The 18,521-nt window shown below is 45.5% G+C and overlaps 1 protein-coding gene across 1 annotated transcript in view; it reads right to left on the bottom strand.

Annotated features, from left to right (window-relative positions):
• The window catches only part of LOC124018489 (histone-lysine N-methyltransferase KMT5B-like), a 30,273-nt gene extending 12,910 nt beyond the window's left edge, over positions 1 to 17,363 (bottom strand). Inside the window, exons 1-3 of the mRNA XM_046333818.1 lie at positions 17,124 to 17,363; positions 6,695 to 6,945; positions 270 to 417 (exon numbers count right to left, since the gene is read on the bottom strand). Of these exons, the coding sequence (XP_046189774.1) occupies positions 270 to 417; positions 6,695 to 6,863 (317 nt within the window). The 5' untranslated portion in view covers positions 6,864 to 6,945; positions 17,124 to 17,363. The remainder of the gene's footprint in view (positions 1 to 269; positions 418 to 6,694; positions 6,946 to 17,123) is intronic.
• Between the last annotated feature and the right edge of the window lie 1,158 nt (positions 17,364 to 18,521).

Raw genomic sequence — 18,521 nt, 5'->3', positions numbered from 1 at the left:
TTTAGCAAGGGAAGCCCAGGTATTGGATGAGGATGAGGGTCAGAGTCAGGTTTAAGATTAGGGTTAAGGCCCCAGACTGACCTGGTGTTCATCTTGTGTGTCTGGAAGCCCAGATAAGGGTCGAGGATGAGGGTCAGAGTCAGGTTTAAGGTTAGGGTTAAGGCCCCAGACTGACCTGGTGTTCATCTTGTGTGTCTGGAAGCCCAGATAAGGGTCGAGGATGAGGGTCAGAGTCAGGTTTAAGGTTAGGGTTAAGGCCCCAAACTGACCTGGTGTTCATCTTGTGTGTCTGGAAGCCCAGATAAGGGTCGAGGATGAGGCTGGTGGTGAGGTCATCGTGCTCACACAGCTCCTTGGCGGTCATCCCAGAGGACGGGATACAGCGTCGCTCCGCCTCCAGGCTGGCCGCACTGAACCCTGGGAAAAACATGAGAGTAAATGAGTATGGTGAAGTTACCCCTAAGACCAGCGGTTCCCAACCTTTTCCATTCCGGGGAAACACACAAATCAGTATTTAAAAGCTCGAGGACACCATACTCGGAACCATTTTAACATGTCTTGGCGGTCATATTATTATTAACTATTTGCATTGTGAAGAGTAATGTAATATCGATTATAATACGATTAATACTCCCAACTGTAATTCATTTAAAAAAGAACAATAAAAAAACATTTTGTAAAAATAAATAAATTTAAATTGTGGACCAACGTGGACGTTCGTCAAATTATTATTATGATTTATAAATGTTTTCTTCCACAAAATGAATAACAATTGGGAGTATATAATCATAAGCAATGTTACATTCAAAATTAATATCAATAATAACTAATAATATGCCTTTAATTTGTTATATTCACTGCAAAGATTGACAACATTTGACCGCCGATTTATTTAGTTAACTTCTTATGGGCAGGTGAGACAGTAGCGTCCCACCTGGCCAACATCCGGTGAAATGGCAGGTGAGACAGTAGCGTCCCACCTGGCCAACATCCGGTGAAATGGCAGGTGAGACCGTAGCGTAGCGTTTAACTTCTTGTTAATCCAGATTTCAAAAAGGCTTTACACCATGTGATTATCTGAGGACAGCGCCCCGCATACAAAAGCATGAAAAACATATTTCAATCAGGCAGGTGCGCCACAAAAGTAAGAAATAGCGATATAATAAATGCCTTACCTTTGAAGATCTTCTTCTGTTGGCACTCCAAAAGGTCCCAGATACATCACAAATGGTCCTTTTGTTCGATAATGTCCTTCTTTATATGCATAAAAACTCAGTTTAGCTGGCGCGCTTCAGTCAATAATCCACCCAGTTTCCCTCCATCAAAATGCATACGAAATGAATCCCAAACGTTACCAATAAAATTATCCAAACAAGTCAAACAACGTTTATAATCAAACCTCAGGTACCCTAATACGTCAATAAACAAAACAAAAGTAAGACGGAGAAACGTTATCGTCTTTCCCAGAGAAAAATACCAAAGAACGCGCTCTCTTCCACACGCTTGGAAACACTACAGCCAAAATGGGAGCCACCTAGAAAAACTACAATTTCTGGCTCATTTGTCTCTAGCTTTGTGTGACAACACCAGTATCAGGTCTTATTAGGTTCTTCATCTCCAGGTTTGTATTTCAACTGGTTTTCACTGTGGAGAAAGAAAGTGCTTATTGCCCTCTAGCTAAATAAAGATCCAGTCTGTCGAACAGCTCCCAGCTAAAAAAAGGTCTGTGCCCAAAGTAATGTGTCATGTGAAAAAATACATTGGAAAACAGTGACCATAATTCTGAACGGACAGGCAGGGAATTATGGGAGAACAATTAAACATATTTTCAGTGTAATTTGGGGGGAGGAGGAACAGGGAAAGGACATGACTTATCACAACACCACATTATTGAGCAATCAACACTGGCTCCATACCATTCATACCGTTTTTTCCGGTTCCGGTTTGGAGAAACGCACGGCGTTCGCTCCCGCAGGTAGTATAACTTTTTTACATTTTACATTTAATTATATTTCATTATAGCACAACGGTTTGATTTGTCTAATCTTAGCAATTTCTTCTCAGCTAGCTACATAGCCGTCTTTGTATCAAAGATAATTGTGTAATTATCGTATTTCGCTGTCCTAACGTAGTCTTCACTAGCCAGCTAGCTAACGTCCACTGATTAGCTGCACTGGGAAAACTATTACACTCAACTGAACGACTTGATCAGTGTAGTGTTAGTTAGCTACATAGCTGTCTTTGCTGTCTTCGTATCTTCGTTCCAAGATAATTGTGTTGTTTAGGTCTAGAGTGTGTAGTCTTAGAGTGATTATCTTAATTTACCGAGGTTAGCTAGCCAGCTATTTGTCGTCCTTAACGTAGGAGACTCTGCTAGCTAGCCAACAGCTAGCCAACGCTAGCCAACGTCTTCTGAATAGAACTCAACAACCCGGTCGCATTCACAGGTAGTATCACATTTTCATTTCATTACAGTACAACGGTTTGATTTGTTTGATCGTAGCTAGCTACATAGCCGTCTTTGTATCAAAGATAATTGTGTAGTCTAGAGCGATTTTCTAGGTTAGCTAGCCAGCTATTGTCGTTCTTTTAACGCAACGTAACGTAAACAACACTACTAGCTAGCCAGCTAGCCCCCGAATAGCAGCACTGTAGAAACTATTACACTCAACGGAACGACTTGATTAGTGTAGTGTCAACAACACACCCACTGCCAGCTAGCCTACTTCAGCAGTACTGTATCATTTTAATCATTTTAGTCAATAAGATTCTTGCTACGTAGCTTAACTTTCTGAACATTCGAGACGTGTAGTCCACTTGTCATTCCAATCTCCTTTGCATTAGCGTAGCCTCTTCTGTAGCCTGTTAACTATGTGTCTGTTTATCCCTGTTCTCTCCTCTCTGCACAGACCATACAAACGCTCCACACCGCGTGAACGCGGCCACCCTAATCTGGTGGTCCCAGCGCGCACGACCCACGTGCAGTTCCAGGTCTCCGATAGCCTCTGGAATTGCAGATCTGCAGTCAACAAGGCAGAGCTCATCTCAGCCTATGCCTCCCTCCAGTCCCTCGACTTCTTGGCACTAACGGAAACATGGATCACCACAGACAACACTGCTACTCCTACTGCTCTCTCTTCGTCCGCCCACGTGTTCTCGCACACCCCGAGAGCTTCTGGTCAGCGGGGTGGTGGCACCGGGATCCTCATCTCTCCCAAGTGGTCATTCTCTCTTTCTCCCCTTACCCATCTGTCTATCGCCTCCTTTGAATTCCATGCTGTCACAGTTACCAGCCCTTTCAAGCTTAACATCCTTATCATTTATCGCCCTCCAGGTTCCCTCGGAGAGTTCATCAATGAGCTTGATGCCTTGATAAGCTCCTTTCCTGAGGACGGCTCACCTCTCACAGTTCTGGGCGACTTTAACCTCCCCACGTCTACCTTTGACTCATTCCTCTCTGCCTCCTTCTTTCCACTCCTCTCATCTTTTGACCTCACCCTCTCACCTTCCCCCCCTACTCACAAGGCAGGCAATACGCTCGACCTCATCTTTACTAGATGCTGTTCTTCCACTAACCTCATTGCAACTCCCCTCCAAGTCTCCGACCACTACCTTGTATCCTTTTCCCTCTCGCTCTCATCCAACACCTCCCACACTGCCCCTACTCGGATGGTATCGCGCCGTCCCAACCTTCGCTCTTCTCCCCCGCTACCCTCTCCTCTTCCATCCTATCATCTCTTCCCCCTGCTCAAACCTTCTCCAACCTATCTCCTGATTCTGCCTCCTCAACCCTCCTCTCCTCCCTCTCTGCATCCTTTGACTCTCTATGTCCCCTATCCTCCAGGCCGGCTCGGTCCTCCCCTCCCGCTCCGTGGCACGATGACTCATTGCGAGCTCACAGAACAGGGCTCCGGGCAGCCGAGCGGAAATGAAGGAAATGTTTCGCCTCCCTGCGGACCTGGCATCCTTTCACTCCCTCCTCTCTACATTTTCCTCCTCTGTCTCTGCTGCTAAAGCCACTTTCTACCACGCTAAATTCCAAGCATCTGCCTCTAACCCTAGGAAGCTCTTTGCCACCTTCTCCTCCCTCCTGAATCCTCCTCCCCCTCCCCCTCCTCCCTCTCTGCAGACGACTTCGTCAACCATTTTGAAAAGAAGGTCGCAGACATCCGATCCTCGTTTGCTAAGTCAAACGACACCGCTGGTTCTGCTCACACTGCCCTACCCTGTGCTCTGACCTCTTTCTCCCTCTCTCTCCAGATGAAATCTCGCGTCTTGTGACGGCCGGCCGCCCAACAACCTGCCCGCTTGACCCTATCCCCTCCCCTCTTCTCCAGACCATTTCCGGAGACCTTCTCCCTTACCTCACCTCGCTCATCAACTCATCACTGACCGCTGGCTACGTCCCTTCCGTCTTCAAGAGAGCGAGAGTTGCACCCCTTCTGAAAAAACCTACACTCGATCCCTCCGATGTCAACAATTACAGACCAGTATCCCTTCTTTCTTTTCTCTCCAAAACTCTTGAACGTGCCGTCCTTGGCCAGCTCTCCCGCTATCTCTCTCTGAATGACCTTCTTGATCCAAATCAGTCAGGTTTCAAGACTAGTCATTCAACTGAGACTGCTCTCCTCTGTATCACGGAGGCGCTCCGCACTGCTAAAGCTAACTCTCTCTCCTCTGCTCTCATCCTTCTAGATCTATCGGCTGCCTTCGATACTGTGAACCATCAGTTCCTCCTCTCCACCCTCTCCGAGTTGGGCATCTCCGGCGCGGCCCACGCTTGGATTGCGTCCTACCTGACAGGTCGCTCCTACCAGGTGGCGTGGCGAGAATCTGTCTCCTCACCACGCGCTCTCACCACTGGTGTCCCCCAGGGCTCTGTTCTAGGCCCTCTCCTATTCTCGCTATACACCAAGTCACTTGGCTCTGTCATAACCTCACATGGTCTCTCCTATCATTGCTATGCAGACGACACACAACTAATCTTCTCCTTTCCCCCTTCTGATGACCAGGTGGCGAATCGCATCTCTGCATGTCTGGCAGACATATCAGTGTGGATGACGGATCACCACCTCAAGCTGAACCTCGGCAAGACGGAGCTGCTCTTCCTCCCGGGAAGGACTGCCCGTTCCATGATCTCGCCATCACGGTTGACAACTCCATTGTGTCCTCCTCCCAGAGCGCTAAGAACCTTGGTGTGATCCTGGACAACACCCTGTCGTTCTCAACCAACATCAAGGCGGTGGCCCGTTCCAGGTTCATGCTCTACAACATCCGCAGAATACGACCCTGTCTCACACAGGAAGCGGCGCAGGTCCTAATCCAGGCACTTGTCATCTCCCGTCTGGATTACTGCAACTCGCTGTTGGCTGGGCTCCCTGCCTGTGCCATTAAACCCCTTCAACTCATCCAGAACGCCGCAGCCCGTCTGGTGTTCAATTCCCAAACGTCACCCCGGTTCTCTCCACTGGCTTCCAGTTGAATTCGCATCCGCCAAGACCATGGTGCTTGCCTACGGAGCTGTGAGGGGTACGGCACCTCAGTACCTCCAGGCTCTGATCAGGCCCTACACCCAAACAAGGGCACTGCGTTCATCCACCTCTGGCCTGCTCGCCTCCCTACCACTGAGGAATTACAGCTCCCGCTCAGCCCAGTCAAAACTGTTCGCTGCTCTGGCCCCCAATGGTGGAACAAACTCCTCACGACGCCAGGACAGCGGAGTCAATCACCACCTTCCGGAGACACCTGAAACCCCACCTCTTTAAGGAATACCTAGGATAGGATAAGTATTCCCTCCCCTTTAAGATTTAGATGCACTATTGTAAAGTGACTGTTCCACTGGATGTCATAAGGTGAATGCACCAATTTGTAAGTCACACTGGATAAGAGCGTCTGCTAAATGACTCAAATGTAAATGTAATGTAAATGTCATTTTTCCAAAAACCAGCAGTTCCTAGGGCTTCCACTAGATGTCAACAATCTGCGAGGACGTGTCGCCTTATAATAAAAGTGACAGCCATTGAAAACAGTGGTAGGCTGAACTTTTTTTGGGGGGGGGGGGGGGGGGGGGTTGTCCTCAGGGTTTCGCCTGCCATATCAGTTCTATTATCCTCACAGACATCATTTTAACGGTGTTAGAAACTTTAGAGTGTTTTCTTTCCAAATCTACCAATTATATGCATATCCTAGCCTCTGGGCCTGAGTAACAGGCAGTTTACTTTGGGCACGCTTTTCATCCGGACGTGAAAATACTGCCCCCTACCCAAGAGAGGTTAAAATGGTTCCGTGAATGGTGGAGCTTTTGACAGTGATTTGGTGTTCCCCGGGAACGGAAAAAGGTTGGGAACTGCTCCCAAGAAGCTAATCTTGTTGCATTTTCCCCACTATTGGTTAAGGTTAGGATAAGTGGGTCATTCCATAGCGAAACATTTTGCAACAGAAAGCTAAAACCTGTGCTGTTATTGGACAGTATCAAGTACACAGTAGGCCTACGGCTCCGTTTCAAAATGTTGTGTCCTAACTGAACTAGGCCCAGGGTCATTCACGAGGAAACAAACTGAACGTGTCCAATAAGAATAAGAAACTCTGTTTTTTGCTGCAAAATGTTTTCCCCATTGTAAAATGTTTTGATACGGTGTACACTTATGAATATGACCCACATATGATAGAATATATTCCCAGTCCCAGTACTCACGGCGGCTACATCTCCTGCTGCCAGTCCCTGGTCGGAGAGAGCTCCTCTGTGGGTGTAGCTGCTGCTGGGAGCGGGTCTGGCTCTGGCTCACGGGCTGCTGCTCACTGGTAGAGTACCTGCTGCCATTCAACACCATGCTCTTGGATTGGCCCAGCCACTTCATACCCATAAGCCCCCTGGTCCAGTTGCATTGAGTCTCTGAGTTGAGGGAGCACTCAGAGTGGGGAAGACTGGAAGCTAGGGGCTGTCACCTGGGGTGGGAAGAGGAATGGATGAAGGCCGGGTTAGACACACCATCTCATTACATCATCCAGTCATACTGAAGACATGGTCTCCACCCTGAAGAGATGGGTATGGGCCCGATCAAAGTGCTTGCGTACCCATATTTTAAGTCCGAGCCAGCCCTAGCATTTTGGGGCCCCTACGAGAAATTGTTGCCCCCCACCTTGCGAGCAAATCACTTTTAGTCCCCAAACATTTTCTTCTCTGCTGTCCGGTGAGGAGGAGGGGGGCTCCTCCTCACCGGACAGCAGAGAAGAAAATGTTTTATAATTCATTTCCTGCCATTCTACACATTTTGCCATGGGGCGAAGAAAAGATTTAGCAATTTTATAACTTCATGCAATTATACTGATTTTGCCAATAGGGCAGAAACAAAACCATGCAGTTTCACAGCTCATTTCCTGCAAATCTACACATTTTCCCATATGGTGGAGAGAAATGTTTGCAGTTTTTAATATGATATTTGAGTGAGAGAGAGAAACTAAAAATCAAAAGTGGTCGGTAATTCAACCATGACTACGACAAGTTTAGATAGCTAGCCGCTAGACAAACTTACAAATAGTTTTTTTTTTGCTGACAAGGGCTAATTGAGTGACTGTCAGTGAATGATGAGAGAAACTGCTGATGCACAACCACATTTATAATTTGCAACTTGTGTATTTGGTGAGGTGACGCTGCAACATGTCCCCCTGTGCAACTAGAGGCGACTTGATCTCCTTCACTCCACACAGAAACACATACAAAGCTCTCCCTCACCCACCATTTGGCCAAATATGACCATAACGATATCCTTCTGATTCCTGCTTACAAGTAAAAATTCTAAACAGGAAGTACCAGTGACGGAAGTGGTCCGATGAAGCGGTTGCTAAGCTACAGGACAATTCAAAACAGGAAGTACCGGTGACGGAAGTGGTCCGATGAAGCGGTTGCTAAGCTACAGGACAATTCAAAACAGGAAGTACCGGTGACGGAAGTGGTCCGATGAAGCGGTTGCTAAGCTACAGGACAATTCAAAACAGGGAAGTACCGGTTGCTAAGCTACAGGACAATTCAAAACAGGTGGTGACGGAAGTGGTCCGATGAAGCGGTTGCTAAGCTACAGGACAATTCAAAACGGGAAGTACCGGTGACGGAAGTGGTCCGTGAGCGGTTGCTAAGCTACAGGTCAAAACGGGAAGTACCGGTGACGGAAAGCGGTTGCTAAGCTACAGGACAATTCAAAACGGGAAGTAAATTGAATTAAATTGCCAAAATTACATAGAGAGGAGTAGGCTAATTAGGCTGTACAGAACTAAATCGAATCATTCATATAAGCTACTAAAGCATGATTTGGCCACAGAGGGTCATTAACTTCCCTAGCCGTAATGAATATATTTTAAATCACATTGCCTACAGTTGGAAGGAAAGGCAGGCCGCTTGGTAAATACCCTAATAGATGATTGAGTTGTGACAGTCAGTGTGAAGTAGAAGACGCCCAGCCAGGCATATCGCAACATTTATCAATTCAGTGTCGGGAAAACCTAGTTTGGAAAGCTACTGTTTTAAAAGAGAAGAAAATGAAAAGACGAAACCTATCGTTTAGTTCTAAACTTAATAGATGGGAACAACAGTAGGCCTCGAGCCCATCTCCTAAGCACCAGTGAAGAGCATCGGCCATATCCCCGGGTGAGTCATTTTATTGCACACATATGCAGTAAACATTTTGGGATTACATAATGAAAAGTTGGACAGCAGAAATACGCAGCATTGACGCGTTAATCCCCTCCTGTACTTCATGTTCACCAGGACTGCGTCGCCAGGCACGACTCCAAAAACACCATCATCAAGTTCTCTGACGACACGGCGGTGTTAGGCCTGACCACCAACGACCGCCTGTAGGGGAGGTGGTCAGTGACCTAGCAGTGTGTTGCCAGGACAACAACATTTCCTTCAACGTGTCAGCAAGACAAAAGGAGCCGATGGTGGACTACAGGAAACGGAGGGCCCGAGCCACCCCCAATCTACATCGACGGGGCTGTAGTGGAGCAGGTTGAAAGCTTCTCTGTGTCCACGTCACTAATCAATTATCATGGTCCACACACAACAACACAGGGGGTCGTTAAGAAGGCACGACAACGCCTCTTCCCTCTCAGGAGGCTGCAAAAAGATGTGCCATGGGTCATCAGATCCTCCGAAAGTTCTACAGCTACACCACTGAGAGCATCTTGACTGACTGCTTCACCGCCTGATATGGCAACTGCTTGGCATCCGACCACAAGGCGCTACAGGGGGTAGTGGGTACGGCCCAGTACATCCATGGTGTCGACCACAAGGCGCTACAGGGGGTCGTGGGTGCGGCCCAGTACATCCATGGTGTCGACCACAAGGCGCTACAGGGGTAGTGGGTACGGCCCAGTACATCCACGGTGTCAACCACAAGGCGCTACAGGGGGTAGTGGGTACGGCCCAGTACATCCATGGTGTCGAACCACAAGGCGCTACAGCTACAGGGGGGTAGTGGGTCCACGGTGTCGACCACAAGGCGCTACAGGGGGTAGTGGGTACGGCCCAGTACATCCACGGTGGACCATCCAGTACATCCACGGTGTCGAACCACAAGGCGCTACAGGGGGTAGTGGGTACGGCCCAGTAACATCACTAGTGGCGTGTTTTCTATTTGAAGAAACGTAATGCTGTTTGTTTGTTTGCCAGCATGCGGAGTTAAAGCCTCAATTCCCACCCTATCTGCAGTCTTCTTGTTTATGCAAACATTTGGTAATAGCGTAAACCCAAGGATGGTATGAAGGTATTGGGGAAAAATGGATACCGCCCTATTGTAAAACATCACTGCTCTATAGGAGATCTGCATGGAGGAATGGGCCAAAATACCAGCAACAGTGTGTGAAAACCTTGAAGACTTACAGAAAACGTTTGACCACTGTCATTGCCAACAAAGGGTATATAACAAAGTACTGAGATAAACTTTTGTTATTGGCCAAATACTTATTTTCCACCATAATTTGCAAATAAATTAATATAAACTCATACAATGTGATTTTCAGGATTTTTTTTCTCTCATTTTGTCTGTCATAGTTGAAGTGTACCTATGATGAAAATTACGGGCCTCTCATCTTTTTAAGTGGGAGAACTTGCACAATTGGTGGCTGACTAAATACTTTTTTGCCCCACCGTATACTGTTACACTGGCAATACTAAAGTGCCTATAAGAACTAGAGGTCGACCGATTATGATTTTTCAACACCGATACCGATTATTGGAGGACCAAAAAGGCCGATGCCGATTATTGGAGGACCAAAAAGGCCGATACCGATTATTGGAGGACCAAAAAAGCCGATACCGATTATTAGAGGACCAAAAAAGCCGATACCGATTAAGCTGCTGATTTGTACTTATTTATTTGTAATAATGACAATTACAACAATACTGAATGAACTTATTTTACCTTAATATACTACATCAATAAAATCAATTTAGCCTCAAGTAAATAATTAAACATGTTCAATTTGGTTTAAATAATGCAAAAACAAAGTGTTGGAGAAGAAAGTAAAAGTGAAATATGTGCCATGTAAGAAAGCTAACGTTTCAGTTCCTTGCACAGAACATGAGAACATATGAAAGCTGGTGGTTCCTTTTAACATGAGACTTCATTATTCCCAGGTAAGACGTTTTAAGTTGTAGTTATTATAGGAATTATAGGACTATTTCCCTCTATACCATTTGTGGAGAATTATGTGGATATATTGAAGCAACATCTCAGGACATCAGTCAGCTTGGTCGCAAATGGGTCTTCCAAATGGACAATGACTCCAAGCATACTTCCAAGGTTGTGGCAAAATGGCTTAAGGACAACAACGTCAAGGTATTGGGAGTGGCCATCACAAAGCCCTGACCTCAATCCTATAGAAAATTTGTGGGCAGAACTGAACTGGCCAAAATTCACCCAACTTATTGTGGGAAGCTTGTGGAAGGCTACCCGAAACATTTGACCCAAGTTAAACAATTTAAAGGCAACGCTACCAAATACTAATTGAGTGTATGTAAACTTTTGAACCACTGGGAATGTGATGAAAGAAATAAAAAGCTGAAATAAAATCACTCTACTATTATTCTGACATTTCACATTCTTAAAATAAAAGTGGTGATCCTAAGCGACCTAAGACAGGTTATTTTTACTATAATTAAATGTCAGGAATTGTGAAAAACAGAGTTGAAATGTATTTGGCTAAAAGGTGTATGCAAACATCCAGCTGTACATACCCCAACCAGAAGACATGGATTACAGGCAACATCCGCACTGAGCTAAAAGCCAGAGCTTTCAAGGAGCGGGGCTCTAACCCGGAAGCTTATAAGAAATCCTGCTATCCCCTCTGATGAACCATCAAACAGGAAAAGCGTCAATACAGGTCTAAGATCGAATCGTACAACACCGGCTCTGATGCTCGTCGGATGTGGCAGGGCTTGCAAACCATTAGAGACTACAAAGGGAAGCACATCCGAGAGCTGCCCAGTGAAAAGAGCTTACCAGACGAGCTAAACTACTTCTATGCTCGCTTCAAAGCAAATAACATTGAAACATTCATGAGAGCACCAGCTGTTCCATGCTCTCTGCAGTCGATGGGAGTAAGAACTTTAAACAGGTAAAAATTTGCAAGGCCAGACGAATTACCAGGACGTGTACGGCGAACATGCGCTGACCAACTGGCAAGTGTCTTCACTGACCTTTTCAATCTCTCCCTGCCCGAGTCTGTAATACCAACATGTTTTAAGCAGACCACCATAGTCCCTGTGCCCAAGAACGCTCAAGTAACCTGCCTAAATGATTACCTACATCTGTAGCCATGAAGTGCTTTGAAAGGCTGGTCATGGCTCACATCACGACCATTATCACAGAAACCCTAGACCCACTCCAATTTGCATACCGCCCTAACACATCCACAGATGATGTAATCTCTATTGCACTCCACACTGCCCTTTCCCACCTGGACAAAAGGAACATCTGTATGAGAATGCTATTCATTGACTACAGCTCAGTGTTCAACACTATAGTGCCCTCAATGCTCATCAATAAGCTAAGGAAACTGCAACAGGCCTACATTGAGACAGGTCTACATTGTCTGATGCTCTATGGCGCCGACTGATGCTGTCTGATGCTCTCAACTTCCGGCGCAGACTGAGATGGCCGCCTCGCTTCGCGTTCCTAGGAAACTATGCAGTTTTTAGTTTTTTTACGTGTTATTTCTTACATTAGTACCCCAGGTCATCTTAGGTTTCATTACATACAGTCGAGAAGAACTACTGAATATAAGATCAGCGTCAACTCACCATCAGTACGACCAAGAATATGTTTTCCGCGACGCGGATCCTGTGTTCTGCCTTACAAACAGGACAACGGAATGGATCGCATGCAGCGACCCAAGGAAACGACTCCGAAAAAGAGGGAAACGCGGCGGTGTTCTGGTCAGACTCCGAAAAAGGGCACATCGCGCACCACTTCCCAGTATTCTTCTTGCCAATGTCCAGTCTCTCGACAACAAGGTTGATGAAATCCGAGCAAGGGTGGCATTCCAGAGGGACATCAGAGACTGCAACGTTCTCTGCTTTACGGAAACATGGCTTACTGGGAAAACGCTATCCAGGGAGGTGCAGCCAACGGGTTTCTCCACGCATCGCGCCGACAGAAACAAACATCTATCTGGTAAGAAGAGTGGGGGGCGTATGCCTCATGACTAACGGGACATGGTGTGATGAAGGAAACATACAGGAACTCAAATCCTTCTGTTCACCTGATTTAGAATTCCTCACAATCAAATGTAGACCGCATTATCTTCCAAGAGAATTCTCTTCGATTATAATCACAGCCGTATATATCCCCCCAAGCAGACACATCGATGGCTCTGAACGAACTTTATTTAACTCTTTGCAAACTGGAAAACATTTATCCGGAGGCTGCATTCATTGTAGCTGGGGATTTTAACAAAGCCAATCTGAAAACAAGACTCCCTAAATTTTAACAGCATATCGATTGAGCAACCAGGGGTGGTAAAACCTTGGATCATTGTTACTCTAACTTCCGCGACGCATATAAGGCCCTGCCCCGCCCCCTTTCGGAAAAGCTGACCACGTCTCCATTTTGCTGATCCCTGCCTACAGACAGAAATTAAAACAAGAGGCTCCCACGCTGAGGTCTGTCCAACGCTGGTCAGACCAAGCTGACTCTACACTCCAAGACTGCTTCCATCACGTGGACTGGGACATGTTTCGTATTGCGTCAGATGGGAATATTGACGAATACGCTGATTCGGTGTGCGAGTTCATTAGAACGTGCGTCGAAGATGTCGTTCCCATAGCAACGATAAAAACATTCCCTAACCAGAAACCGTGGATTGATGGCAGCATTCGCGTGAAACTGAAAGCGCAAACCACTGCTTTTAATCAGGGCAAGGTGACTGGAAACATGACTGAATACAAACAGTGCAGCTATTCCCTCCGTAAGGCTATCAAACAAGCTAAGCGTCAGTACAGAGACAAAGTGGAATCTCAATTCAATGGCTCAGACACAAGAGGCATGTGGCAGGGTCTACAGTCAATCACGGACTACAAGATGAAATCCAGCCCAGTCACGGACCAGGATGTCTTGCTCCCAGGCAGACTAAATAACTTTTTTGCCCGCTTTGAGGACAATACAGTGCCACTGACACGGCCGGCAACGGAAACATGCAGTCTCTCCTTCACTGCAGCCGAGGTGAGTAAGACATTTAAACGTGTTAACCCTCGCAAGGCTGCAGGCCCAGACGGCATCCCCAGCCGCGCCCTCAGAGCATGCCTAGACCAGCTTGCCGGTGTGTTTACGGACATATTCAATCAATCCCTATACCAGTCTGCTTTTCCCACATGCTTCAAGAGGGCCACCATTGTTCCTGTTCCCAAGAAAGCTAAGGTAACTGAGCTAAACGACTACCGCCCCGTAGCACTCACTTCCGTCATCATGAAGTGCTTTGAGAGACTAGTCAAGGACCATATCACCTCCACCCTACCTGACACCCTAGACCCACTCCAATTTGCTTACCGCCCAAATAGGTCCACAGATGATGCAATCTCAACCACACTGCACACTGCCCTAACCCACCTGGACAAGAGGAATACCTATGTGAGAATGCTGTTCATCGTCTACAGCTCGGCATTCAACACCATAGTACCCTCCAAGCTCGTCATCAAGCTCGAGACCCTGGGTCTCGACCCCGCCCTGTGCAACTGGGTACTGGACTTCCTGACGGGCCGCCCCCAGGTGGTGAGGGTAGGCAACAACATCTCCTCCCCGCTGATCCTCAACACGGGGGCCCCACAAGGGTGCGTTCTGAGCCCTCTCCTGTACTCCCTGTTCACCCACGACTGCGTGGCCACGCACGCCTCCAACTCAATCATCAAGTTTGCGGACGACACAACAGTGGTAGGCTTGATTACCAACAACGACGAGACGGCCTACAGGGAGGAGGTGGGGCCCTCGGAGTGTGGTGTCAGGAAAATAACCTCACACTCAACGTCAACAAAACTAAGGAGATGATTGTGGACTTCAGGAAACAGCAGAGGGAACACCCCCTATCCACATCGATGGAACAGTAGTGGAGAGGGTAGCTAGTTTTAAGTTCCTCGGCATACACATCACAGACAAACTGAATTGGTCCACTCACACTGACAGCGTCGTGAAGAAGGCGCAGCAGCGCCTATTCAACCTCAGGAGGCTGAAGAAATTCGGCTTGTCACCAAAAGCACTCACAAACTTCTACAGATGCACAATCGAGAGCATCCTGGCGGGCTGTATCACCGCCTGGTACGGCAACTGCTCCGCCCTCAACCGTAAGGCTCTCCAGAGGGTAGTGAGGACTGCACAACGCATCACCGGGGGCAAACTACCTGCCCTCCAGGACACCTACACCACCCGTTGTTACAGGAAGGCCATAAAGATCATCAAGGACATCAACCACCCGAACCACTGCCTGTTCACCCCGCTATCATCCAGAAGGCGAGGTCAGTACAGGTGCATCAAAGCTGGGACCGAGAGACTGAAAAACAGCTTCTATCTCAAGGCCATCAGACTGTTAAACAGCCACCACTAACACTGAGTGGCTGCTGCCAACACACTGTCATTGACACTGACCCAACTCCAGCCATTTTAATAATGGGAATTGATGGGAAATTATGTAAATATATCACTAGCCACTTTAAACAATGCTACCTTATATAATGTTACTTAACCTACATTATTCATCTCATATGCATATGTATATACTGTACTCTACATCATCGACTGCATCCTTATGTAACACATGTATCACTAGCCACTTTAACTATGCCACTTTGTTTACTTTGTCTACACACTCATCTCATATGTATATACTGTACTCGATACCATCTACTGTATGCTGCTCTGTACCATCACTCATTCATATATCCTTATGTACATGTTCCTTATCCCCTTACACTGTGTATAAGACAGTAGTTTTGGAATTGTTAGATTACTTGTTGGTTATCACTGCATTGTCGGAACTAGAAGCACAAGCATTTCGCTACACTCGCATTAACATCTGCTAACCATGTGTATGTGACAAATAATTTGATTTGAAGATAGATCATAATGCATTTGATTTGTGTTAGACCTTTCTTACGTGTGTGGGGGGGGGGGGCGGGGCTTGAGTTTTCGGACAAGAAAATATAAAATATCATATTTCCTACCTGCTAAAAACGTTAAACCCTGATATCTTTCTATAATTATTATATTTTTCTCTCTGCATTGTTGGGAAGTAAGCATTTCACTGTTAGTCTACACCTGTTGTATTTACAAAGCATGTGACGAATAAAAAAGTTATTTATAGTTTAACTCTCAACAGTAAATTGAGACCCAGACTGAGTTCAACCCCAAAAAATCTATATAATAATCTAAAATATAAATAGTGTAGAATCTTCAGATTATATCTGCAGCGCCACTTAGTGGTCGAATGAGGGAAGCCGCGTTGGCCGACTCAAATTTGGTACGTTTGAGACGTGCGTGATGATGTCTTATTTGGCAGCCAGACACACACATAACAATAAAATATCGATCGGAAGTTAAGCTAAAGGGCAATAGAAGCCATGCATGTATTTTATGGAACAATGGATTTGGTTTAGCTAGCTGCACCCTTGAACACTTAGCAACAGAAATACGCCCCGGCGTAACGTCAGTACAAGCTAACAACAACACCGTCGGTTGTACCGACAGGGCCTCGTCAAAAACCAGCTGGCAAATTAGTGCAACACCTCATGCTGAGGGGGGTATATCAATGTCAGAAACGTTACCACATCATGTGCCAGTTTACGTTCGCTAGTTAGTTGACTGTTTTGAGAAAAGTGTTCAACGAGGAACCCGGAAGGACACCACTGATACATGTTTGTCAACTTTCCATTTCAAACAGAGGCCTGATGATAGCCAACTCGCCGTTAATGTGGTCTATTTGCATGTCAGAGGGTGGACATTACACAATATTTAGCGATGTTACATAGCTATGTAGGTTGGCCCGGGCATTAGCTTAACAATTTATGGAAAGGCTTGAAAACTTGAAAGCGACTTAACTATTTACAGAAAGTTGACATACGTCTCACTCACCGACACTGCTAATATTCGTTTCAATGCCTTGGTGTTAACAGGGTTTAGTAATGTTTAGTTAGCTAACATTAATCAATAACAGTAGAGTAAAACACCCGTGTTAACTTGCTAAAGCAAATCATCTGTATAGCTAGCTAATTATCTACCAGTTTAGATAGGTACCGAAACAATCTAGCTAGTGATTCAACACAAAAGTCGAGCCTAAATACACCTAATATACAAACAATGTACGATAAACACGTAGCTAAACGTTAACTATCTGTTTTTGAAAAAGCAAAATAGACAAAACACTCGCTCAGGCCCAATAACCGAGGTTAGCTAGCATCGCTAACGCTAGTTCAGGAAAACTGACTAGCTCGTCCATATCTCGTTTTGTTTTCTTTATTACTAGGTAACTTACTATCATGGCTGAGTTTGGAATGTTTACTAGTAGTTATCTACATGATCTGACAACTGTTACAGTAACTAGCTGACTATAAAAACGGCACAGTTGTTAGCGAGGTAACTTACGTTCTGAAAACATTTTTCCACCCATAGAAAAGTGTCAGGGACGTCTTGCAACGACCATTCACCGATTGAACAAATAACGTTTAAAAATAAAATAAAAAATACTCACTAAATATTTATTCCAAGATGAGCAGGAACATTAGATAATCCTTCAACAACAAAAAAAAAAAATAATAATCCAGAATTGGTACGATACTGTAATCGGGAAAAATATATCGTCGGAAACAAAAACATTTCAGAAATTAAAGATTAAAATTCAAGATGGCGGCTATAAGCGCAGGGATCGAGGAGAAAGGCGAAGCACTGCCATCCAGAAGAAATAGACCCGAGGAATACTCCAGCCATTCGGCATCAATCATGTCCAATAGTTTAAGATTAAACATATATTAAAAACCGTTTTCACAATTCAATTAAGTTAACTGATGATTTCGAGAAATAAAACACTTAATTCATGATTGTGTAAAAAAAAATATCGGATGTACACAAAAGTAGTGCTGCATAAACAAACCTCTAAAGCGCTTCCTAAGAATCCAACGACAGCTGATAGGATCTTCTGTAGTCAACACTCCGATAGAAAGCAAGTGAAGAGCAGCAAATATCGTGCAATAAGTCTATCTGCATAAAGATGGCATGTGAGCACAAAGGACTATTCTATACGGCAATACTACATTGACTCTCACCACTACTCTTTTTTTTATTCCAAGTACAATTTAACCAGTTGTTCAGAAACCGGTTTCCCGGTCGACCTATCTGTGGCACAAGTTGATGTACAGTAGCTATAGTTCTAAGGTATTTGTAGTTAAATCCATACACGCCAGCAAACGATATATCTATACATCTGGGCACAGAGGGGCAATACAGAAATCTGCAATTTAAACGACATTATTTGTCTAATCTCAGTTGTAAAGACACCTCTGCTGATGTCATGTTCAAAGCATTAATAGTCTTAATCACACAAAACATGAAGAAGCTAACGCTGCCAGCTGCAAGACTTTCTCTCTCACACACACACACAGCTGGGCCGATTTGGCTACAATGGGTGAATTGCCCTGTCCTGATGGACTTGCAAGACATTCTGCACCACATTTTCAAACGAAGCAAGATATTTCAGGGTTGTTGTTTTCTTATTTGACAGTGTAGATCAGTGCCCAAACCTATGTAATTCCATGGTATTCGGAGTAATGACACATTTGTAACATGTAACAGTTTGCAATGTGTCATACATTGACTTTCCAATTGAAAATATTAGAATAAATTGCAGTAGCATACAAGTTGTGCATTTCCATTTCAAGCGTCCCTCGGTTGCATTTTAAAACCCAACTCCTTGAGTATGGTAGATGTGGGTGTTCAGTGCTTTTTAAACTGGGCATTATATCCTTCCCTCTGTTGCATTTTAAAACC

The sequence above is a fragment of the Oncorhynchus gorbuscha genome, unplaced genomic scaffold (genome assembly GCF_021184085.1).
Source record: "Oncorhynchus gorbuscha isolate QuinsamMale2020 ecotype Even-year unplaced genomic scaffold, OgorEven_v1.0 Un_scaffold_536, whole genome shotgun sequence".
Classification (NCBI taxonomy): domain Eukaryota; kingdom Metazoa; phylum Chordata; class Actinopteri; order Salmoniformes; family Salmonidae; genus Oncorhynchus; species Oncorhynchus gorbuscha.
The sequence above is the reverse complement of the archived record's forward strand: the minus strand, read 5'-3'. Positions and strand labels throughout refer to the sequence as shown.